This window comes from Phyllostomus hastatus, unplaced genomic scaffold (assembly GCF_019186645.2).
Source record: "Phyllostomus hastatus isolate PE091 unplaced genomic scaffold, TTU_PhHast_1.1 phas_scaffold_78, whole genome shotgun sequence".
Lineage (NCBI taxonomy): Eukaryota > Metazoa > Chordata > Mammalia > Chiroptera > Phyllostomidae > Phyllostomus > Phyllostomus hastatus.
Window position 1 is genome coordinate 31,150,285 of NW_025334041.1, and position 25,054 is coordinate 31,175,338.

At 39.4% G+C, this 25,054-nt stretch overlaps 2 protein-coding genes across 8 annotated transcripts in view; one reads left to right on the top strand and one right to left on the bottom strand.

The window, feature by feature from the left end:
* Positions 1-781: 781 nt before the first annotated feature.
* On the top strand, positions 782-17,679 carry LOC123811186 (lanosterol 14-alpha demethylase). The gene is made up of 10 exons (XM_045827249.1): positions 782-1,128; positions 3,043-3,141; positions 5,190-5,366; positions 6,919-7,045; positions 8,736-8,910; positions 11,096-11,215; positions 11,614-11,809; positions 14,113-14,208; positions 14,734-14,902; positions 16,337-17,679. The coding sequence occupies exons 1-10, from the start codon at positions 955-957 to the stop codon at positions 16,513-16,515; spliced, it is 1,512 nt and encodes a 503-aa protein (XP_045683205.1). The 5' UTR covers positions 782-954; the 3' UTR covers positions 16,516-17,679.
* A 1,942-nt stretch (positions 17,680-19,621) lies between these two features.
* The window catches only part of AKAP9 (A-kinase anchoring protein 9), a 169,390-nt gene continuing 163,957 nt past the window's right edge, over positions 19,622-25,054 (bottom strand). For all 7 annotated transcript variants that reach the window (XM_045827242.1, XM_045827244.1, XM_045827246.1 and 4 more), the window contains 5 exons: positions 24,607-24,839; positions 22,564-22,649; positions 21,405-21,534; positions 20,737-20,876; positions 19,622-20,161 (listed from right to left, as the gene is read on the bottom strand). In XM_045827242.1, coding sequence (XP_045683198.1) covers positions 20,127-20,161; positions 20,737-20,876; positions 21,405-21,534; positions 22,564-22,649; positions 24,607-24,839 — 624 coding nt within the window. In that variant the 3' untranslated portion in view covers positions 19,622-20,126. The remainder of the gene's footprint in view (positions 20,162-20,736; positions 20,877-21,404; positions 21,535-22,563; positions 22,650-24,606; positions 24,840-25,054) is intronic.

The window sequence follows — 25,054 nt, forward strand, 5'->3', positions numbered from 1 at the left end:
GGAAGGGGGATTGAACTTGGTAGTCATTTTATACTCATGCTTATTTGAAACCACAGGAGCGGATGAGATCTGGTAGCAGGATTAACTCCCACTAAATGGCCAGAATAAGTAGGAATTGTTGGCTCAAATAGGTTACAACAGCATATTTTGTTTTATGTTATGTTAGTATAACATAAAAATTTATTTTGGAAAGCTTGTTTCTGTATAACCCAGCAGAGCTAATAACCAAGATCTGCTATCTTTATGGCCATACATTAATACCTGTCAGACTTGCTTTCATTGGGGTTTGGGGGCTGACCTCATTGTCCTACACTTGTGTGGGCGTCTTTCACAATCTTCCTTTAGGCGTCTACTTGGGGTTGTCTTCCTGAGACTACAAGAGCTGACTCTGGAGCTGGGTCAGGTGTGACCGTCCCAGCGCCCAGGCAGGGGGCGGCGCTCAAGCCACCCGCCCCACTGACGCGCGATAGACTGAGATCACCTCACACTCCCGTGGAGCAATCAGAGACCGCGCCACTGTCTGGTGGACAACCGCAATGCTCGTTCTGAAATCCCTCCGCCAAGCTCTTCCAGAGTAGTGCCCTGGCACCCCTCAGCTTGAGCACACAGAGGATGATGTCTTAAACTCACCTTCTACTCCGTCTCTGTACCACCTATGCCATAGATGCAGGCTGTTTTTTAAGGCCCTCAATCCAGGCGTAAGGAGACCTCGGCGTTATAGAGTCCCAATGGGGGCGTGGCCAGGGGATGATCCCGCCCCTTTCTGTGACGCACCGGGTGGTGCGCGCAGCGGCCGGGAGTAGGGGGTGGGGCTGAGTCTTGTGAGAGACCTAGGGGCAGGGGCCGCCTCCGAACACCCCTCTGCCGGCTTCTCCCGCACGGTCTGTTCGGAGGACCGGTGGCGACCTCGGCCTCCAGCATCTAAGGCAGACTGAAGCGGCGGCGGCGGCCAGGATGGCGTTGCTGGGCTTACTGCAGGCGGGAGGGTCAGTGCTGGGGCAGGCGATGGAGCAAGTGACGGGCGGCAGCCTGCTATCCATGCTACTGATTTCCTGCGCCTTCACGCTGAGCCTGGTCTACCTGCTTCGCTTTGCCATCGGCCACCTTGCGCCCTTGCCGGCCGGGGCGGTACGTGCACTCCCGGGGTCCTGGGAGGGGTACACGGGGACACTGGAGGCGGAAGGGCTAGCGGGGGCGGCGACTGCAGCTGTGCTCACCTGAGCGTTGGCGGTGGGCGTATAGGTTTAGGGGTAGCCGCCACTCACCTAGCCCTACTGGCCTTGGTGGTCGCCGCGTGTCTGGTCCTGGCCGGGGTCGTGCTTGCTGCTTTTGTGGTCACAGTAATTCTGTTGGCCGCGGAACCCGTGGTCCTAATGGTGTGGCGCTGAGTGCTCTAGTAGCCGGATTGGGCCTCATAGGAGTATTGCGGGTCTGGTGGGGGTCCAGGTGGCCATGCTTTTGGCAGCTGTAGCCCTGGTGGCCGTCATCCTGGGAACTGCCCTTGTGTGGTTCAGTGTCCTGTGGGCTGTGGCATTGCCCTTGATGGCAATTTATAAGAAGGGATGTGTTCAGTTTGGTAGAGTGAGAGTGACTGGAGTGCTGTAGGGACCTTCCTATGATGCTAATAAAAGCAGTTTCTGAAATTTAGTGGCTTTATTGACCACTGGCGTCATACTTCTGTATTTGATAAATGCATCCTTAATCAGCCAACAACTAGTTTGAACCATAACAGGCAGTTAATATCATTATTTTTCCTGCACGTGGGATTTTTGAGGAAGTGGTATTTATCTTCGGAAAGAAAGGTAGCTTCAGTACTTAAGATTGCTGTTACGGTTATCTGAAGAGTGAGCTTGTAGTGTTCCTTACTATTTTTAGACCACCGAAGATCTGAGGAGTCTTACGCTTTTTCATCATTGAAAGTTTGATTTCCAGGAGACTTAATGTTGTAATTTATAAGTCTCATTTTGGGGCATCTAAAGTACCTTTCATAGTGAATGCCCAAGAGTTCCTGCTGGAGTGGATCTGCTCTGTCTTTAAAATCAGTGGTTGTAGTTCATTTGCAGTGAGAGAAGTGTGAGATGTGTTCTGTTTGCTGATAAATGTCACTTCTTTTACATATCCCTTATATCTGTACCTCAAGTTACTGTTTGTCTTTTTCTATACTTAAAATTTTATTATTTATTTTCAGAAACAGAAGGGAGGGAGAAAGAGAGGGAGAGACACATTGATCAGTTTCCTCTTGTATCCTACTGGGGCCCTGGCGGGCAGCCCAGGCATGTGCCCTGACTTGGAATAGAACTGGCTACCTTTTGGTTCACAGGCCTGTGCTCAATCCACTAAGCCGCATCAGCCAGGGCTTTTTCTATATTTTCTTATGGCAAGACTCTGGGACTAAAATTGTGAGTGGTAGTGGGAATAAGAAGTGAAGAAACTCCAGTTTGATTTTTCTGTTGGTTTTATTTTTGTTTTTTGTTTTGCTATTTGTGATTGGGAAAGTTGCCTAGAGCCACCAGTAATAGTATTGGACATATTCTGGATAGTGTTCAGCATTTATAATGGCAATGCCTTTGTGTTTGTCTAGTCATTTATCTTATACCATGGTTTGAGTTTCTCTTCTTTTTACTGTAGATGCTCTCCTAAGATATTTGCATTTTGGCTTTTCTTTATTACTTTGAAGCTCCATTTTTGGATAAATTTTTCATATTAATAGCAAATTTCATTTGTTTGGTCATGAAACTGAATGGGATTTCTTTCTCTCTCTTTTTCAAAGATTTTGTTTATTTATTCTTAGAGAGAGGGCATGGGAGGGAGAAAGAGTGGGAGATAAACATCGATGTGAGAGAGGAACATTGATTGGTTGCCTCTCATACTGCCCCATGGTGGGACTGAACCCACAGTGCAGGCGTGTGCCCTAACTGGGAATTGAACCAGCGACCTTTTGCTTTGCAGGCCAATGCCCAACCAACTGAGCCACACCAATCAGAGTTGGATTTTTCTCTCAAAATAAAATGTGAACTAAAAGTTTTTTGTTTTCTCTTGCAGAAAACTCCACCATACATTTTCTCTCCAATTCCATTCCTTGGGCATGCCATAGCATTTGGGAAAAGTCCAATTGAATTCCTAGAAAATGCATATGAGAAGGTAAGTCTTCCAAATAATTAGAGAAAAAGAAACTAGTGCTTTTGAAACTTTTACATGGCAGAACACTAAGAAAAAGTTGTGATAGTAATCTTATCCCAGGGATAGGAAAATTGGAGCTGCTCCTGTGTAAGAGCTGGAGGGGCCCTTTTAATTTCTCCCACATCCTGGGAGTGATCGCTGAGATACCATTGAGGAAACTTACAGTTCTAGCAACTATGGTTTGAAAACCACTGGCATAAATTTTGTATTCACTGATCACAATTTAAATTAATACTAATTGACCCTTCTTTTTCTTAACCATGCATCTGTGGAATTTTCTAACCTGCACTATACACATCTTCTATAACTTCACTTCTACTTGAATGACCCACACAACACTATGGCCACTCAGATATTTGTGTTCCTCTCCAGTGAGCTGACTCCTACCATTTCAGCCATTTACTCCCTGTTCCCACTTAGAACTTGTCATCATTTTTAACTATTTTACCTCCACAGTGTGAATTTAGAGATCCTGTTCTTAGACTGCACCTTCTTTTCCTGGAGTTGCCTGTGCAGCTCCTTCTGCTATAACCATTTGTTGACCTCAGTAGATCTTCCTGTCTGTTGTTCCATTTATTTTGTCCTGGTAGATCAGCCTTCTTTCTTTACTTTCCTTCTTTTTCCAGTTTGGACCATGGTTCATCATTGGAGTATACTCTTGCCAGTACTTTATTATCCTTGCCCCCGGATCTTTTCATTATGTTTATCTGATAAAACCCCAACCTTGGAGGGAGCCTGTTAGTCATTTTTCTCCTTCCTTGCACCAGATTAATTCCTTCCTAATTTCATGATTGCCTGCCTACCTTAAATGACTTTTGAACACTGCTCAACAATCCTATTATGTTTTTGTGGTTGGCTTACTTTCCCACTTTCCACAGTGACTAATTCAAATCTTTACTTTTATAAATTTCTGAATCTTCCTACTTTTCTATCGAAGCAGGTAACTTTGTGTCCCCTTTAAAAAGAAATTAAAAACCATCAATGGGAACTATCTCATGTTCCCAATTTCAAACATACAAACCTATTTATGGCTATATAATCCTATTCTCTTTTCTTCTTATTATATTAATAATTATAAAACACTTAACTTTGTACCAGTACTTAGTGCTTTATATAGATTATCTCATTGAAGTCCAACAAATATCTTCAGGTATATTCATTATATAGGTGATAAAATTGAGAAACAGGTTATATAATCGTTCTGAAGCTCCCTGCTAGCCAGTGGCCAAGCTAGGATTTACATATGGTTTGATTTCCAAGTCAATGCTTTTAGTCATAATAATAATAAAAGAAATATGTATAATTTTATTCTGGCCAAGGTACTCTAATATATATATGTGCATATATATATATTTTTTCTAATATGTAATATATGCATATAATACATACATATTATATATATACACTCTAATTTATATAATGTTCTCTAACATATCTGTGTTAATTTATTTAACCTTGACAACAGTTTTGTGAAGTATTTGCTGTTACTCTCATTTTATAAATGAGGGAAACTGAAGCACATTGTTGGTAAGAAAGTGGTAAAACTAATAACTAAATAAAGTTCTGGTGTCTTCACATAGCAAACACTTTAGGGAAGGTCATATCCTTTAGCTACTCCTGTAAATTTATCTTTAACCAATGGGAAGAAAAATCTGTATTCTTAGCTATTCCTTAGAATATAAAGGAATGTCTAGACCCATTATTAGACATTATTAGACCCATGTCTAATAATGAAAGAATATTTAATTATTAACATTATGATGTCTGTGTGTAAGATAGAAAATATTTTCAATATAAACTGAAAAAAGCAGAAAAGAAAATTTGATTTACATTTCATTTGCAACAGGATGATCATAATTATAAATTTGGACAAAGACTGGGGATGAATTGCATTAAGGTTTATGAGTGTTTTCATTTTCAACAATGTGTTATTTTGCGATTTAAGAAATTAGTGTCTTAGTGCTATATATTTTTTGGTAACATCAATATGGGTACTTTTTTCTTTTTAGTATGGACCTGTGTTTAGTTTTACAATGGTGGGCAAGACATTTACTTATCTTCTGGGGAGTGATGCCGCAGCACTGCTTTTTAATAGTAAAAATGAAGACCTGAATGCAGAAGATGTCTACAGTCGGCTGACCACACCTGTGTTTGGGAAGGGAGTTGTGTATGATGTGCCTAATCCAGTAGGTGACACTGTTATTTTCAAGACAGATAAGCCTAATCTTTAAAGGCTATAGCTAGTAGTGTAATAGTATATATTTAAAATGTAGAAACAGTTTATTTCCTGGTTCAAAAATCTGAGAATCAAGAGACATTTAAAAGGAAAGCCATGAGTAACTGACAAACAATGTGTATTTTGTTTTACAGTGGTTGGTATGGGCTAAGCAATTTTAAAGGTTGTCCTATACAAAGAAATGGAATCAGTGATGACTTAGATTACTGGGATTTGATTTGAGAGGGTAACAAGAAAATCCCATTATAGGACCGCCTACCTGCCTACTCCTGCCTGAAATTCTAGCATAAGAGCTCTTTTGAGCTAGAGATATTTGACTTTAGAAGTTTGTGTGACTTCTTTTCCCTGCCAAAGTCAAATATTAAAGTGCTGCAAGTTGATGTAAAACATATTCAGATAATTGGCCTAGTTGCTTAGTGTGTGCTCTGGCTGTGAATGTATCACATACTACCTAGTACCCTAGTGTCTAGTAGTTAAGAGAGTTGACATTAGGTGTTGTTTCTGGGGATGGGAGAGTTGTGGGGAAATGATGGCTCTCCTTAAGGCCAAAAGAGCCCTAGAAAACCCTCTGATTAAACCTCTGGCAGATCGTGTCAGTGAGGAATGACATTTTTTGGGGAATAGAACAGGAGAATATGTGAAGGAACATTAAAATATTGAAACATAATGGACCTTTGGGAGAGTGCACTGGCATCTGGGTTGGGTTGGAAGGGCAGAAAATACCAAAATAGGAAAAGGGAGCCCTAGAGTCAGAAGTGGGAAAAGGGTGTATAGGAAGGAAGCCAGGAAGTGAGATTCCTAATTTATCATTTGTTTAGGACCTGTGTAACAGCTGTCTTCTATATGTTACTTCAGATACGTACATAAATGCTCTAAGTTTCCCATACCTAGTGTAGTTTTTAAAAATCTTTGTACTATTTTTATTTTCAATTTTAGAGGTTATTTTGAGTGTTATAATGCAAATAGATCTTTTTTAAATATATATTTTTAGACTTTATTCATTTTTAGAGAGAAGAAGGGAGGGAGAAAGGGAAGCATTAATATATGGTTGCCTCTTGAGTGCTCCCTACTGGGGACCTGGCCTACAACCCAGGCATATGCCTTGACTGAGAATTGAACCAGTGACTCTTTGGTTCACAGGCTGGTTGGTGCTCAATTCACTAAGCCACATCAGCCAGGGTGAAATTTTTTAAAATTTGTATTTATTTGATAAAGACTGAGACATCAACTTGTTCCACTTATTTATGCATTCATTGGTTGGTTTTTGTATGTGCCCTGATTGGGGATCAAACCAGCAACCTGGGCACATTGGGATGACGCTCTAACCAACTGAGCTACTCAATCAGAGCCCAAAATGGATCTTGGATCTTTTTTTTAAAATTACTTTATTGTTGTTCAGTTACAATTGTCTGTGTTTTCCCCCCACCAATCCCCCCTGGATCTTGGATCTTGTGATAAAACAAAATTGTGTTTTAATGTTGTATGCCTTTAATTTTTTTAAGGTTTTCTTGGAGCAGAAGAAAATGTTAAAAAGTAGCCTTAACGTAGCCTACTTTAGACAGCACGTTTCTATAATTGAAACTGAAACAAAGGAATACTTTCAGAGTTGGGGCGAAAGTGGAGAAAGAAGTAAGTAAAATGTTTTGATTTTGCATTTGTCCTAATATTTCTACTTTTCTATAACTAGAAATGTAAGAATGTTTGTACATGTGTGAAAAACAAACTATAACAATGTAAAACCATCTTAGATTTAATGGGAAGAACATGATATGATTATCATGGAATTAAAAAGACCTGAGAGGAAGTGATTTTTGCTGCTCACTAGCAAAACCTTAAAATGGATTAATTGGCATGTATATTATTCAGCTTATTTGTACAAATAAAATAAAATGGTTCATGATTAGATTTTTAAATAAACAATGTAAAACTTTTGCAAGTTCATTTTAGGATAAATAAAATAATTTTTTACCCCCAATGGGCAAGTAAAAGTCTAAACGATTTAATTATATATATAATACCATATTTATCTAATATTGTATGGGAATGCTTTATTCTATAAAAAAAGCAGATTTAAATACATAGGATTACTTTACCTTTACTAAAAGTTTGACTTTAGCTCTTTCCAGTATAAATCTTTTAAAATGGATTGTAAGCAATCTTGCATTATGGAGTGCACTCAATGTTTGGTTATTTCTGGGCATCTGGTCTTTATATTGGACTGCAGGAAGTGTGGCCTCCAGAGATAATTGTCACACTCATGCAGGAGGCAACATCTGCCTGTGGGGCCATGAGACCTCTGTGTAGGTCACCATGTTCTGGATCTAGAAAAGGTTCTAGAAAGCTTTGGTTCTAGAAAAGATTTTAGAATAAAAAACTTGATTAAAAAAAAATACACCTGAGGTTGATGGGATCTATTTCTAACCATACAAGAAGCTGGTGTGTACAAGAACACTAAGTTAGTGAATACAAGTGAGACATAATTATAGCACCAAGAATACCAGAGTATTTGCTAAACTTCATTTTGTTGGCAAATTTAACTGGAAAGCCAGATGATAATTGGAATTTCATTTGATGAGCATGGAATTAAAGAACATGGCATTGATTGGATAATTTTTATGACTTAAGTGTCATCCAGATGATGCCTGCCTGATGAATCTGTCCCTGTGTTGGGCTGTATGAATTAATGATTAGTTACAGTTTTCTCTTATGTGTGTGTGTGTGTGTATATATATATATATATATATATATATATATATATGGTCAGGACTTCCATTTTTAGTTCTGACCTTCCCGCTTTTGACCTGGGGAATAATCCCTTCTTTAGTTTTTAGATTGCTATTCCTTGGAAAGCATCTCTTTATTGTCCTCATATGCACTAAATAACTTTTTGCTGCTTTTGTTATACTGTGACCTTGGACTGAGACACCAATATTCATTTTTATCTTTATCTTTTCAAGGTGAGACACCAATATTCATTTTTATCTTTATCTTTTCATTTTTATCTTTATCTTATCTTAAACCTCACTCATGAGTGAGGTTTAGAGATGCCCTTGTGGCATTGGTTTTGGCTGTCCGGCGGGGTGGGGTTGGTGGGCTGCTTTCTTCCCATCATTTGGTATCTTGCCTCTCTGTTTGGCTGAGTGGGGTAGTCACGCATCTGTCTGTAAGCTTTTTTTGATGGTACGACTAGGGCCGTGTTGGTCCTTGAGTTAAGTTTTCATTCTTACTTTTACTTCACAGTTTTATATCTCTATGAAAACAGAACATTTTCAAAACAATTTTTGGTAATATTAATGGGAATGACCTTTTTCCCCTCTAGATTTGTTTGAAGCTCTTTCTGAGCTCATAATTTTAACAGCCAGCCATTGCTTACATGGAAAGGAAATCAGAAGTCAACTCAATGAGAAGGTGGCACAACTGTATGCAGATTTGGATGGCGGTTTTAGCCATGCAGCTTGGCTGTTGCCGGGCTGGCTCCCTTTGCCTAGTTTCAGGTATGATAAAGAAACTGCCCTCGGTGATTTAACTTTGTATAGTTACTACGGTGTTGGTATGCTTTGTGTTAACGGAGATAAAGATTAAACAACTGAAGTACAAATTGGCAGTTACAAAATAGTCACAGGGTAATTAATGTAGTACAGCATAGGGAATATACTGTATTTTTCAGACAATAAGATGCACTTTTTTACCACATTTTTTGCTTCAAAATTTTTTTTCCTATTTTCCGCCTGTAAAACCTGGGTGCGTCATATGGTGAGGACCCCAGATACACCTAGGTTTTAGAGGAGGAAAATAGGGGAAAAAATTTTGAAGCAAAAAATGTGGTAAAAAAATGCATCTTATAGTCCAAAGAATAAGGTAGTCAATAATGTAATAATTATGTTTGGTGCCAGCTGGTATACAAATACATCATGACTATACTGTATGCCTGAAACTAATATAATATTGAATGTCAAGTGTAATTGAAAAATTTTTTAAATTAAATATTAAGCAAATAGATTTGGGGAGATTATGAGCCCCCCGTTCTTTTATAAGAATTCAAGACAGGTTTTCTTTATATAGTGAGCTCATTTTAAGGTCAGTTTCAGCTTATTATAAAGGTAATTTGTTGTCTTTCTGTTCTAATATTTTATAACCTACTATTTAAACTCTGTCAAAGAACTCAGACGCATTCTTTGTACTCAGGAAAGTCTCTAAACTCTACTGAAATGTGATATGGTCCTACGAGCACTTGTTTGAGAGCATTTGACTATTTTGTAATATATTCTGAATTTTTTTTGTTTGAAGTATTAATGCTTTTCTTTAATTTTCTCTTTGTGTCCTTGTCAACTGCAGTGTGATCACCTAAATGGTGGGGACCATCTGTGACACAAAGAAATACTGCTTGTAAGACTTGGTGTATGGCTTAGTGCCTTGCATATTAGTAGGCTTTCTGTACTTTTATTGATTCTTTTGTGCTCAGATGAGAGATGGAGAAGAGTGGAGTTGTTACTTTTCCTTTTGTGTCTGCCACCTCTATGTCCTGACAGAATGAAGAGGGGTGGGAGTAGAAGGGAAAGCTAGGTGAGGGTCTTGAGTATTTGGAACTCATAATACCTTACATTTGTAGGGAGCTTTGCAGTTTTCCAGATACTTTTGTCCATGTTATGTTAGAATATCCAGCACAGCTCTGGACCTGGGGTAGGTTCTCCATGAATGTGCTTGCAGCCTATTTCCACCTTCCCTGTCTCCTGGATGGAGTCAGAAATTCCTGTGCTTGGTATGATAGGCCCTTCACCAGTCTCGCCAGCCCAGTCTCTCTCTGTCTTACCTGGTTCAACTGATCAACCAAATTGGTCCATTCATTTTCTTAAACAGGCTTTACGTTTTCATGGCTCTGATATGTTCATACTGTTAAATTTCAGCCTCCTCTTCCCTTCTGCCTCTATTATCCTCTGTAACAGTCTTAAAAATGAAGCAAGGTGGGAATTGTTCATTAGAAGGCTTGATTAAGACGGAGGCAAGGGAGTCAGAGTGCCTGGTTTCAAATTTTGGCTCCCTTGTGAGCTGGCTGTGAAGTGAGGATAAAAGCTTTTACCTCACAGGAGGTCAAAGTAGGTAATTCATGTAAAACACAGTACCCATTACCTAGTGAGCACCCTCTTTCAAAGGTAAAATTTTGGGAGTTGAAGTTTGTTTTCTGATTGTATTAGTATTTTTAACCCCTATAGAACTTTGATGTCTCAGAAAATGAACAGTAGAATCAAATCCTGTATGCTGTAGCCATGTTCTAAATCTTAGAAGAACCAGAGTGACTGTCCATCTGCTTCAAGAATTAATTTCATTAAAATTGGAATTTTGTGTTAACCTAAAAAGCATAGTGCTCTCTGTTAAAATGATTCTAAAGGAAGATTCATCTGAGTCTTGTTTTAGACCTGTAGTGAGATCACAGACCTATGTTAAGGATCAGGTATCTACATATTAAAACACAGTTTTTGCCCTGAGGGACCCAAGAAATTCCTAAAAATAGGTGGTTTTCATGGTATCTTTTTTTCCTCTGGGTTCGCAGTTCTGTCAATTATTTTAGAGTCATTTGTTAGATAAGATTGCTTTAAGCTAGGTCCTGGTTATTTCCAAAAGGAATTTGATGCCAGAAAAAATTGCTTTATTTTTGAAGTTATTTTCATCTTTGAATTACAGACGCAGAGACAGAGCTCATCGAGAGATCAAGAATATTTTTTATAAGGCAATCCAGAAACGCAGACAGTCAGAAGAAAAAATTGATGACATTCTCCAAACTTTACTAGATTCTACTTACAAGTAAGAGCTGTTCAGTTTACATATGAAGCTGAAGCAGGAGATTACACATTAAAACCTAGTTAAATACTGTCTCCTGTTAAAAAGTAGTGATGCTGGCAGAATTAGTAACTGTGACCTTTGGACTTCTTAAACAGATGAGACGTAAATTACTGGGATCCGGTATCTCACTGGCATCCCAGAGATTGCACGTGGTGAAAAGTCTGCTAGGAAACTGCAATGAAGTCTTTTGTATTCAAAATCCTGTTTTCTACTGGTTGCCTCTTTTTCCCTGATGGGAAAATGCAGGAGAGTGTTATACCTGAAACATTAATTCATTATGACCCTTTATTTAAAGGTTGAGGTGTGAAACGCATCTACCAATGACTGTGTTAACCTTGTGTGTGTGGTGCATTCCCCAGGGATGGGCGCCCCCTGATGGATGACGAGGTGGCGGGCATGCTCATCGCACTGCTCTTGGCTGGGCAGCACACGTCCTCGACCACCAGTGCCTGGATGGGCTTCTTTTTGGCCAGAGACAAGACACTTCAAGAAAAATGTTATTTAGAACAGAAAACAGTCTGTGGAGAGAATCTGCCTCCTTTAACATATGACCAGGTTTGTTGGATTTTCATTTAAATTGCTGCCTTATCTAAGAGTATCTGTGGCTTAATTTTAAAAGGAACAACTTGAGCAGCGAAAGCAAAAGTATACATGGTACATCACACTAAAAAGATTTTGCACAGTGAAGGAAACCCTTAATAAAACGAAAAAACAACCTACTGAATGGCAGAAGGTATTTGCAAATGATATATCCAACAAAGCATTAATATACACAGTTTATAAGTTCATACAACTTAACACCAAAAAAACAAGCAATCTGATTAAAAATATGGGTAGAGGACCTGAGTAGATACTTCTCCAAAGAGGATATACACGTGACCAAGACATATGAAGAGATGCTCACCATCACTACCATCAGGGAAATGTAGCTCAAAACCATAATGATAGATGTATCACCTCACACCTGTCACAATGGCTATCGTCAAAAAACCAATCCCTAAATTAGATGAATTTAGATGAAATAAGTGCTGGTAAGGATGTGGGGAAAAGGGAACCCTCATGCACTGTTGGTGGGATTGTAAATTGGCATAGCCACTATGGAAATCAATGTGACGGTACCTCAAAAATTAAGACTGGAACTGCCGTGACTCAGCAGTACCACCTCTGGGTATTTATCTGAAGAAAACAAAAACACTAATTCAAAAAGATACGTGCACCCCCATGTTTACTACAGCATTATTTATAATAGCCAAGATATGGGAGCAACCTAGATATCTATCAATATTTAAATAAAGATGATTTGAGATACATACACACACACATACATACACATAATAGAATATTACTCAGCAATAAAAAAAAGAATGAAATCTTGTAGTTTGTGAGAAATGGGTATTTGATGGCCCCAGAGGATACAATGCTAGGTGAAATAAGTCTGGCAGAGAATGACAAATACTGTGTGATCGATCTCACTTATATTGGAATCTGAAAAAACAAATGAATAAACAAAATAAACAGACCCATAGGTAACAGACAGCAAGGTGATGGTTACCAAAGAGGAGGGGGTGGGAATGGGTGAAAAGAATTAAAAATATATAAAAATGAAGGGGACAATTTGAAATTTTCTGTGTACTATAGCTTAATTTGACTAGCTTTTTTTTTTTTTTTTTTTTTAAATTCCCCATAGTCCTTGCTAAAATGTCCTAATGCTGGATTTGGTTTGCTATATTTTGTTAAGGATTTTTGCATCTATGTTTATGAGGAATATTGATCAGTAGTTTTAATGTGATATCATCTTTGATAGGTTTGGTATCAGAGTAATACACATCTCTTATGAGTTTGGAAGTGTTCCCTTCTCTTTCATTTTTGGAAGAGTTTGAGAAGGGTTGGTGGTAATTCTTTCTGACATATCTAATAGAGTTCCCCAGAGAAGTCATCTGTGTCTGTTTTTCTTTGTGGAAAGTTTCTGGTTACTACTTTGGTGTCTGACTTGTTACGGGCTTACTCATATGTTCTTTTTGAGTCAGTTTTAGTAGCTTGATACATAATTCATATACCGTAAAATCCATTCATTTAAAGTATACAGTTTACTGGTTTTTAAATGTATTCATAGTTGTGAATCATCTCAATTTTAGAACATATACATCACTTCCAAAAGCGAGCCAGTACGCGTGTCAGTAGTCACTCCCCATTTTCCTGTGCCAGGCCCCCGGTAACTGCTCATGTGCTCTTTGTCTTTGTGGATTTGCCTTTTTTGGGCATTTCGTACCTATAAATGACCACATTCACATGATATGTGGTCTTTTGTGACTGGCTTCTTTCATTTAGTGTGTTTTCAAGGTTAATCTGTGTTGTGGGATGTATGAGTACTTCAGTCTTTTTTATTGCCTAGTAACAGCCCATCATCTGGACATACCACATTTGTTCATCCATTCGATAGCTGGTGGACATTTGGGTTGTTTCTACCTTTTGGCTATTGTCAATAATTCTGCTCTAAACATTTGTGTACAGGTTTTTATAAAGCCAGCATTGATGATTTTTGCTATTATTTTTATTTTAGATGAATTTTTGTGGGTCCTTACTATGCCATTCTTCAGGGTGATCACCTCTCTCCCTACTCTTCTGCCCTCTTTTCCCTTGTTGACCGTGGACAGTGATGGAACAAGATAATCCCAGCTACCTTGAACCAGGGACCTCTGCACTTCTACTCAGAATATAAGCTATTTTGTAATAACCCAGAAAAAATAATTTTAACTCAAAATTAAGTAAAATTTAATTTATAAAATAATATTTAAGTTAAAATACTGTTTAAGTATGTTCAATATTTGTAAAACTCAGGGAGTATTTTCTCTTTTTAGCTCAAGGACCTCAATTTACTCGATCGCTGTATAAAAGAAACATTACGGCTTCGGCCCCCGATCATGACCATGATGAGAATGGCCAGAACTCCTCAGGTAGGTCTCTGAGCCACATCTCCTCTTGTGTGCCCTTAATTTTAATTTATCAGGAAGATGATTTCCAGAAAGAGAGTTCTGGAAATTAAAAGAGTAGAATAACCACCACTTCTACCTAATTTTAAATTTTACACATTCTAAGCATATATTTTCACATAATTGCAGACAGTATACAAACTGTTTCCTGCATTTTTATTCAACAATTAGGGTTTTTCAAACAGATGTATTTTTTATTTTTAAAAAGTTTTGTTATAAAAAAATTTTAACTATGGAAGTATAAAAATGAGATTATGAGACTCCTTGAACTCCCACCCCTACCTCTGAGACATTATTTTTTGTGTATATATTTGTAGCCCAATTTTGGGTCATTTAGAAATCATCTTGACTTAAATAATTTTTTGCTGGCCTATCATCTAGTTTTTAAATATATGTATATTTGATATATATTACTGCTTTATTATCCATTGACCTGATTATTTGGTAGAATATTTTAAAATTAATGAAACTTTTTGCTTTCATTTGCAGGTGGTGGCAGGGTATACCATTCCTCCAGGACATCAGGTGTGTGTCTCTCCCACTGTCAATCAAAGGCTTAAAGACTCATGGAATGAATGCCTGGACTTTAAGCCTGATCGCTACTTAGGGGACGAGCCAGCATCTGGAGAGAAGTTTGCCTATGTGCCATTTGGAGCTGGTAAGATGCATGTATTTAGTCTATGGCCATACCACCGGGAACCAGCCTGATCTTGCATGAATATATTTACCTTTGAAATGTTTGTTCTTCGAAGAGCTTGTCAGATGTTATCAGAACAAACAAAAATAAGCCATGTGAACTTTATTTACAGATATCTTTCCTTTTCCTAATAGGGACATTTTTGCAAAATGTGTGGGGACTTTCCCCACACCAGTTCTCTGCAGACACTATCTGGGTTCCTTCAATTCAGTTCAATTCTGACATTCTCTTCCCAAAGTTAACACAGACCCCGTTGGTTAAAGGCTGAGTCTCACAAGACCACTCCCGCCCCCCACTTCAGATACCAGATGCAAGTCCACTTGTCACCTGTTCTTCTGACCAACTAGTTATAAATCAGAAGTTCTCTCACTCCCCTCTTTGGGGTTCCATAATTTGTTAGAATGGTTCACAGAACTCAGAAAAGAGTTTACTTACTGAACTGGAGATACAACTCAGAAGCATTCTCATTGAAGGGATGCATAGGGCAAGGTATGGGGCCAGGGCACAAGTTTCCACAGCCTCTGTGGGAGTGCCATCCTCCCAGCACCTCCACGTGTTCATCAGCCTGGAGACTGTCTAACAGCCCGTGCATTTTGAGGAGTTTTGTGGAGGCTTCATCACATAGGCATGACTAAGTCATTGGTCATTTGTGAATAATTCAACCTCCAGCTCCTCTGCCTCCCTGAGGGGCCTTCCAAAAGTCACCTCTTTTCACTTAAGAAGTTCCAAGGGTGTGAGGAGCTTTGTGCCAACAATGTAAGACCAAATGCATTTCTTACTACAAATTAACAATATCACAGTTGTTGTACCTTTAGTATTGAAGTCAGATTTGAAGTCAGTTTAAGTGCTCCAACTTGGTTTTTTTCAGGATCGTTTTGGATACCCTAGGTCCTTTGCATTTCCGTATTCATTTTAGAATCAGTTTATCAGTTTTGGTCTGTATATGACCTTTCAAATTTTGATCTGTTTCCATTCTGGGTTTATTAAATGACTTTTTATTCTACTATCATTTGTAATGGCATTGATTGGAAGGTTTATATTGATTTTTAACTAGCACTCTCTTGGGAGAGAAGGTAAGAATATTCTAGTATATTGCCAAACTAGTATCATGTATTTCAAACCTTTCATATATTTAACTTAGATAAATGTTAAGTTTCAAAAAAAGTGATTGGAAAAGTCATTTTATAGTTACCCAAAGCTGTTTCTACTAAAAACATGTTGAAAATCTCCTGGGATTTTTATTAACTATTTATATTCTTGTTTTATGTGAAAAGAATGTCTTTTTATAATATCTATGTATCTGTTCTTCACCTAAACTGTGGCTAAACAAATTTCATCACTGCAGGCTAAAAGTGAGAAAATTTCAGCTAATTCTTATGAAAACTTTTTTTACAGGGCGTCATCGTTGCATTGGGGAGAATTTTGCCTATGTGCAAATCAAGACAATTTGGTCCACTATGCTTCGCCTATATGAATTTGATCTCATTGATGGATATTTCCCCACTGTGAATTATAGAACCATGATTCACACCCCTGAAAACCCAGTCATCCGATACAAACGAAGAACAAAATGAAGAACGCTGCAAGGAACTAAAATGTGAAACGTCACTGTAAACAGCAAAAGCATTGGAAGAGAATGAAGTTTATGAAACAACTCTCTGTGTATTCTTTTTTGAGTGTGTTAACTTTAAAAGGCAGCAAGCTTAAGTTTTTATATTTTCTTAACTGAATGGTTCCATAAAATCTTAATGGCATTTCAGACATTTTCTAGTACTTTTATGATGGCTATTTACTACATATGCTTTATTTGAGGAAATCAAGGTCATTAGCAGAAAATTGTTTAGGGGGATGTTGGCTATTGGCAGATTCTAAATAACACAATAAGTATTAATTTTAAGAGCATGCCTAGCTGTTGGCAAGTATGTTCAGGGTATTCAAATTTTGGACTAGATCTGCAGGTATAAAAGCCTAATGCGATCCTCGGAAGCCTAGGTTATTTATTCATTTACGGGGTAATGTTTGTATGTGAGAGGATTGGTGGTTAGGGAATAAACATTTAGAGCCTTGGGTGAAAGAGATTTCTATGAACTGTTTTGATATTGTAGTAGCAATGGAGCTATACTGTAAGAAAATACATCCTTAGGGAGTATTGTCTATAGGAAACAGAGATAAAAACAATGTAAGTGTTAATTCCAAAGACTGCTTGCCTTAACTTGATGGAATTACTAAATATTTTATCTACCTGATACATTTATTTCTGGTTCCACATGGTGACATCTCTGTGAAAATCCAAAATAAAGTCCCTAAGGGATAGTTTTTGTTCTCTTTGGCTCCAGGAAGGTTCCCTACTTCTCCAGAATCTATTTAGGATATTTCTGTTACTAGTTCTGTTCATTAAAACTTAATTTAGGTCAATAAGCTTTTTTTTAATACAAAATTTGAGATCAGAGAATTGTGCCTTTAACATAAGGATAACATGAAGCAGGGCCCTTGAAAGCAGTATCACTGGTCCTATTCTGTGACCGTGAGGGCTGTGTTCAGGAATCAACTCAAATTATAACGGGAGGCCTGTCTTTTATACTTGGAATTTGACTATACAGTCTGTTTTTACTAAGTGAGGCCAAACTATTTTCCCTTGTGTGTATGGCAATTCTGTTTAGGAGGCTGGAGGACTCATGTTAAATGCTGTCTCTGCTGTACAGAGTTTTTCACATTAAAATTATCTTGGAGAAAAATAATAGTCTGTATTCATGAACTGTAAAGCATGTGTGCTTTAGTGAGTACAATTCAGGAATCTAGGAACTTGGATGGAAAAAATTGCATCCTTATTTGTACTAATTTCAAATATAATTTAGTATTTCCTTTATGAAGTTAGGCAACAAACCACACTAGTACTAGCAGCACCCATGATCGTGAACAGAAATCACAGGTGTTTTCCTATTACTTTACAGATGTGGTAGATCTTGAAGTACCTTTTACTCTCATCACTACTTGAAATTATGGTCATTGTTAGATCTGCTAGATCTTACTTCTTTAAGCTTGCATGTTATATCACAAACCATTTTTAAAATTTGACTTTCCATATAATTGGTTTCCTTTACAGCGCTATCTATATACAGGGTCTGGCAGAGTAACACCTGCTTGAGTGTGGTTGGAGGGTAATAATATGGGTATAATAATTTACAGTTTTAATTTGAACATTTCACCTAAAATATCTTATACTGGTGCTTGAGTGTGATATTGTTATGTTCCAGAATTACAGGCTTATGGTTTTGTAACAAAAGATTTTATAATAAATGGGCATTATTTGTGCTGACCCCTGTATTTTATATCTTTAAAAAGCATTATTCTGTGAAGAATAGTTTCACAAGCAAGGAAAGGTTCATGGCACAAATAAAGTTGAAACCCTGAGGAAAGATTAATTTATGTTTAATGAACAGTATTTCGATGTTAAGAGGTTTTAAAGTCACAAAAGATGTAGTTTTTAATCACAGATTAAGAACTGATAAGCATTAACAAGTTGATGGCAGAGGCCTAATGTCAGGGCTTGATGGTCAAACGATGGAATGAACAGAGATTGGTCAGCACTGGGCTGTCTGCCCCTTTCTTGCTCAGGGCAGAGCCTTGACTGGTGACTGTGAAAGGTGCTGCCCACAATCCTTACCTTAAACTACCTGCTTCAGAATACACTGTTTCTCACTGGAGCCCAGCTGCTAATGGGAAATTTAGGTGCTATGGAATCTTTAAGAATGTACAATTCATTTCCATAGCCTGTTTTGTGTTGGTATGAATCAGAGAATACACCCAATGATAAGGCAAAAATCTGGTTGTAAGCATCAACTACTATTACTATTGCTGATTTAGTGAATTGCCAGGTTATTGGGGAGGACTCCAGGTAAGATGTAACACAGGTTTATTTTACCTGTGAGGGATCCCCAATCTGGATTTGGCTCAGCAGAAATACTGTTTGTTCTATTATACTGTGGTTAATAAAACTTAAGGTTATTTGAGTTAAATGAGTTCTGCATCATCTTAGTGGACATGGCTTTGTGAGGACACACCTTCAGACACAAGTAACGAAACAGCAAATAAGGATTAATCACGAAAGTACCAATGTATCAATAGCTTTAAACAAATACTTTACATATATGTAAAGTTGATACAAAGGCAAATGGGCAATTCTTCCTCAGTGGAAGGAGAAAAATCCCAATGGTATCTAGTAGATTAGGACAACTTTCTGAATCTCAAAGTCCGAAATAGATGAGTGATGAGACTACTGAGTATTTGTGTACCCCTCCCCCCATTCCTATGTTGAAACCTACTGAAGCCTCCAATTTGTTGGTATTCAGAAGTAGGGCTTTTTCGGGGACTCCTGCGGGGAGCTCCCGAGAACAGGATCAATGCCCTTATAAGAGAAACCTCACAGCTCCCTGGCCCCTTCTGCCCTATGAGGACACAGCAAGCAGACGGCAGTCTATTAACATGGAAGCAGGGCTCACTGGTCACCTTGTCTACTGGTACCTTGATCTTGGACTTCCCTGACTCTAGAACTGTGAAAAAATAAATTTCTGTTGTTCATAAGGCAGCTATTCTATGGTGTTCTGTGAGAGCAGCCAGAATGGACTAAGGCATGCACCAGGAACTATGGCGTAGTCAAAAATGAAGAGGGTTCAAATACGGTGTGGTTAAAATGGTGAAGTCATTTTTATTTCAGTACTTGACAAAATACCCCATAAAAGTCAAAACTTCTACCATTATACAAAAATAGGTCTCTACAAGTGATATCTGTCATCATCACCAGTAGCAAATATATTAGGCAGAAACAGGTAACTTCAGTAGCCTCGTAAGAAAAGTGCAGGACACCTCAAGCCACACATTCAGCAGTGTCATAATGCGCAAAAGTTTAATCTTTTCACCCATTTGATAAATACACCAGGTTTATAATTTAACCATTTAAATTAGCATTCCACAAATACACATGTAACTTAAGGGCTGTTGTGCATGAATACATACACAATGCTTCTATGTACAAACTCCAGTTTGTTTTCATGTGCTGGCAAGGGATCTGTGTACAATCGTAAGCTGTGTTCATGTTGGTCCCATTGAATGTCCACGATACAAAAGCACAAAAGAACCATTGGTTTACAAAAGGGAATTTGTTTAAAATCACTTTGATTTCAAAGGATTATCTTCTCATGCCAGCATGAAAATGAGTTGAACCTATGAGAGAAAACCAGGATATTTAAATGATTTCAAATTAGATTGTTACCTATACCACACTAACTAGTTCATAAAGGGGCAGATTACTATTACCCTCCATTTAAAAACAATGCTTTCTATTTCCCTAAAAAGTCTTCATACTTGAACAGATTTTATTTATTTTTAGGAATTTACTGAGAGAAAAGGAGAGACAAACATCGATTTGTTGTTTTGCTTATTTATGTATTCACTGGCTGCTTCTATGTGCCCTGACAGAGGAATAAACCCACAACCTTGGTGTATTGTATTGGGGCACCACTCTAACCACGTGACCCACCTGACCAGGGCCTCATTGTGCATTTCAATCTGCTTATCAATATGCTGAATGAAGACAGCAGGAAATCTTTTTGGGGAGGAGTGGGATCTGGGGTGATTAATCATGTCTTGTCTTAAATTGCTAAGTCTCCCCTGGTAATTCAGGCACTGACCTGTAGGATTTGATTACTTGAATGAAGGTCAAGGAGTTTCAAAAAAGGGGAGCTAGCTGTGGGTCTACCTAGGACACTGGCAGTGTGCCCATGGCCAAGCAAGAGTACCTGACTGCACGGTGCCAAGCCGTCTCTGCAGCGCCTCCAGCCGGGTGATGTAATCCGTCAGGGCCCTGTCAGGGTCATAGTTCTGAAGCTGAGAACATGCTAAGGAAGCAGGATTTAAGTCAGCTGGAGGGCCTGGGTACCTATGGTATTAAAAATATAAACATGAATCCACATTATCCAGAAACAAGGCAAGTAACTTACCCACTCTGCCCTCCACCTTGCCCTCAAAAGGTCGACCACTAGGACACTGCCTGGTCTGTATCCCCCACACATCTGAGTTTGTGTTGTATAACAGTAACAATTCCTCAATAAATTCAAAGCAGCAGCTACTAAGTCAGCAAGAGAATGTCCAGTCAATGCCTGTCACAGAGGTCCTCAATAAATGCTGCATTTTATATAAATGCATCTTGTCATGCAGACTTGAGTTTTTTGCATAATGTCCAGAGACTATCAATTTTAGTGAATACCTTCCCCAATGCCTAAACCATACCATTTACTAAATAACACTCCATCAACTGTTTCTTATACCCTTGGAAACCAGTTATGTAAATTACATATACCTGAAGATACTTAATGAGTTCGATGCAAAGAAGTCAAAGCCCGAGCACTGTCCTTTCTCTAAGTATCTGTATCTTTAACGACTCTGAGCAAGTTTGTCAAATTCTCACCTGTTCTGAAACGGTAAAGGAGACCGAGGGTAGTCCAGATCGGATCTTGAGCGGTAGGCGGTGTGCCTGGGTTCTCCATACAGCTCCAGGCCAGCAGCAGAATGGTAAAACAGGTCAGTCTTTTCAGCACCTGAAGTAATACAAAAGGTTCCTTGTTAAAAAAAATACTGAGTCCCTGAAAAATTTCCACAAAACAGATCAAGGCTCAAAAGATTACTATGTTGTAGCACACTAACTTCCGTTTAAGTTATTTTCAATTATTCTTGCTGCAGGAGAGAAAACCCATTAGATCTGTTACTGTTTAACTTTCAATGAGTACTTCTGCTAATCCAAAACTACAGCTCAAAGAAAAGAAACCATTAAACTACTTAGTTATAAGGAGAGATGAGGAAAAGGGTACCTGAATATGTATGGTTTAGGGGAAAAGATGATTGGATAAAAAAATTAGACTAATATTAGACTAATACATAGGTGGTTTAGCAGCAATACATAGCACAGCTGGGCTGTGTGTCTGCAGCTCCGTGTACTCCCCTCTCTAAGGCTGAAATGCTGAAGCTCTGTTTGTTTCCACTCTTGGTGCAGAGAGAAGGAAATTTAATGGTCAACCATTATTATGTAACACTCAGAACACTCAGTACACTCAGAACTCTCAGAACTCAGTACACTGTAACACCTATCAGTACACTCAGAAACCTGTGGGAATATTGCTAAACTGTAAAAACTTCAAGCTGTAACTCTTCCATATGACTGAGAACAGCAAGCTTATCTTGAACCAGAGCCTTAAATGCAGTCATAGGAATAGCAGGTCCTGGAGCCAGATGGCCCCGGTTAGAGGCTGGCTCTACACCACTTCCTACTGGGTAACTGAGGCAAACGACAGATGCTGTTCATGCCTCAGTTTTCCATCTGTACAGTGATAGTTAACTGTGCCCACATCATAGGACTGGGAGAATACATTATAACACATCGAAAAAGCAGGGCCTAGTGCAGACTAAGTACTCCACAAAAATCAGCTACTGTTACTCTTTAAAACAGTGAGGTCCTCAGCTTTGTTAGTAATAGGGGCTCTCTGTCTTTGGATGACATTATCTGGGAGGTATGACACATGCAGTAATTTCAGACAATCATAAACAGAAAAAAAATTCTATTTTGACTTCACCTGGACTCAGTCCAAAGCCATCCCTGTTAATGTTGATGGAACCAGAACTTGTGACACGATGCCACCGTCGAACCAAAAATTTCATTCTAAAAAATATGCCAGAAAAAATGTCACAGCATTATCTATAAGGTAGAGAGTACAAATACATACTTTGCACAAAAAAATCAAGTCATACATTTAAATATGATATGAAACAAATTTCAAAATCACGATTGCCTAATCCCAAACTATGCAAATGTCCCCGTGGTTTGTGGCAACATTAACTGGAGAAGAACAGGCTTTCCCCAGAAGCACCAAAGGTCTCGTGCTGCCAATATCAGTTCTGGCTTTAGGAGTAAGCGGGGCTCAAGAGATGGAGGGCAAAAGTGGAAAAAGGAAAGTGGAAGGGCCGAGAATGTGCGAAAAGTAATGAAAAGAGAAGAAGAGCGGAGACTGAAGGGCAGATGAAATGGAGAGGGAATAAAAGACCCTGGAACTGGCAGTAAGAGGGAGCAGGGGGAGCTGGGAGCTGGAGGGGAGTGAGGCTGTATAATCGGGACAGGAAACAGCGCTGGCTTCAAAAGGGAAAGGATGGCAGTGTCACAAAGAAGCTGCAGCAAGGCGCTGCCTGCCTGGACCGGGCATGAGCTTTTTGAAGCAACAATTTTGATTTCCAACCTGTTTGAAGGCTGAGGTTTAGGGTGGTCCAAATACAATGAACATGTAAGAGGAAAAGAAAAGGAGGCAGAGTGAAGTTGCTCAATGGCAAATGGCTTTCGTGTACACTTGCCAAATTCTTCTAATCAAAATTAATGGTTAACTCCCGTGACCTCTCCCTCAGCACCTTCTAACTGATGGGCACACTGGTCCTCCCCCACTAGGAGCGAGCTGTGGGCAGCCATTCTGGCGGGATTCTATCCTTCCCATCAATACCGCTCTGAGCGCTTAACTCTGCACAAGGTGCAGGAGGTGATAAAGGGAGGAGCTGGAACCAGTTCTGTCACTCCTGGCTTTGCAACCTCTCCCTGACTCAACTTCCTTACCTGTGAAACGACATTCTGGACTACGTGATCTCCGACAGCTTCTAGTTAGAAAACTCTGAGTCATATTTAAAAAAATAGGTAAAGAAAAAAGGGCAAGACCCCTGAAGACACATCAGATGTGACCTCATAGGAACACTAAAAATAAAATTCCTTTGAGACTGCCTGGCTCCTACAGAAACAAAAGGGAGGGGAAGCGTGGAGAAGCCTAGTGCCTGGGTGTATGCTGCTCACTTCAGGACTGCAGGGGGCCAGGTGCCCAAGGTAGTGTCATCCTGACTCCATTTCAGCCAGACGGAGAAACAAGCACCACAGTTCTAGCTGGGAACTTCCAGAGAAAGAGTGATGAAAGCAGTCATAGAGTCCAACACCCTGAAGGCTGATCTCTGGCCTGATGGAGAGAGTTAGGCTGGGACTTTCTGTAGCTGGGCTCCGAGTTGGGTTATTTTAGAAATCAAGAAAATGAATGTAGGTGTGGCCCTGGCCGGGTGGCTCAGTTGGTTGGAGCACCGCCCTTTACACCCAAGGGCTGCAGGTTGAGTGTCTAGTCAGGGATACACCTAGGCTGCAGATTCAATCCCCAGTCGGGGCATGAAAGGCAGGCAACTGATTGATGTTTCCCTCTCACATTACTGTTTCTTTCTCTCTTTCTCTCTCTTAAAAGAAAAGAAAATGTATGTCACAGCCTAAGTAATTTTTCAAAAACATTTCCCCCTCTTATTCATACGTCTGGACTAATTCAAGGGCTTATTCAGATTTAGGGCTCAGCGACAGATGTAGGGGGAAACAAAAAAGGCAGTGTAGACTGGATGCACCAGCTCTGAGCCGCTGGCTGCCTGCATCCCGGACGGCCCCTTTCACGGGGCCTCCAGGGGACAACGAAGGCGCTCCTGCTGACAGGACGGAAGCGGAGCGAGACACAGGCATGCTGGAGTGAATGTCTCATACAATATGATACAGGGCACCACAAGCAGAGAAAAGAGAGAAGAGTCTACTAAAGTGAGTTTTATTTCAAGCCCTTTACCTAGAGATCGCCATGGACACTCTGACAGCTGACCGAAACCTGGTGAAGCCCTTTGGGCGGTTGGTGATCACCTCCAGGTCCGTGAAGGCCGGCTGCCCCCCCATGCGGGCGAGCAGAGTCAGGGTGGCCTCTTCACATTCCTGGAAGCCACCCAGCAACAGCAGCAGGTACTTCTTCTGGTAAATGAGAGCTTTCCGAAAACTCTCTGCCCTCAGGTATTTACCATAAATTCTCTACATTTAAAGAAGGGAAGAACATAAAGATATTATTAAGAAGTCATTCGGCCCTGGCTGGTGTGGCTCAGTGGATTATGTGCCAGCCAGCAAACCAAAAGCTCACTGGTCTGGTTCCTGCTCAGGGCACACAGCTGGGTTTCAGCCCAGATCTCTGGATGGCGGCGTGCGAGAGGCAACCAATCGATGTATCTCTCACACATCAATGTTTCTCT

What these genes read in the sequence shown, in the direction of transcription:
- LOC123811186 (XM_045827249.1), top strand. Translation starts at nt 955, where the DNA reads ATGGCGTTGCTGGGCTTACTGCAGGCGGGAGGGTCAGTGCTGGGGCAG. An exon ending in CTCCCTTTGCCTAGTTTCAG is followed by an intron (nt 8,911 to 11,095) that starts GTATGATAAAGA and finishes TTTGAATTACAG; the next exon opens with ACGCAGAGACAGAGCTCATC. An exon ending in GAATGGCCAGAACTCCTCAG is followed by an intron (nt 14,209 to 14,733) that starts GTAGGTCTCTGA and finishes TTTCATTTGCAG; the next exon opens with GTGGTGGCAGGGTATACCAT.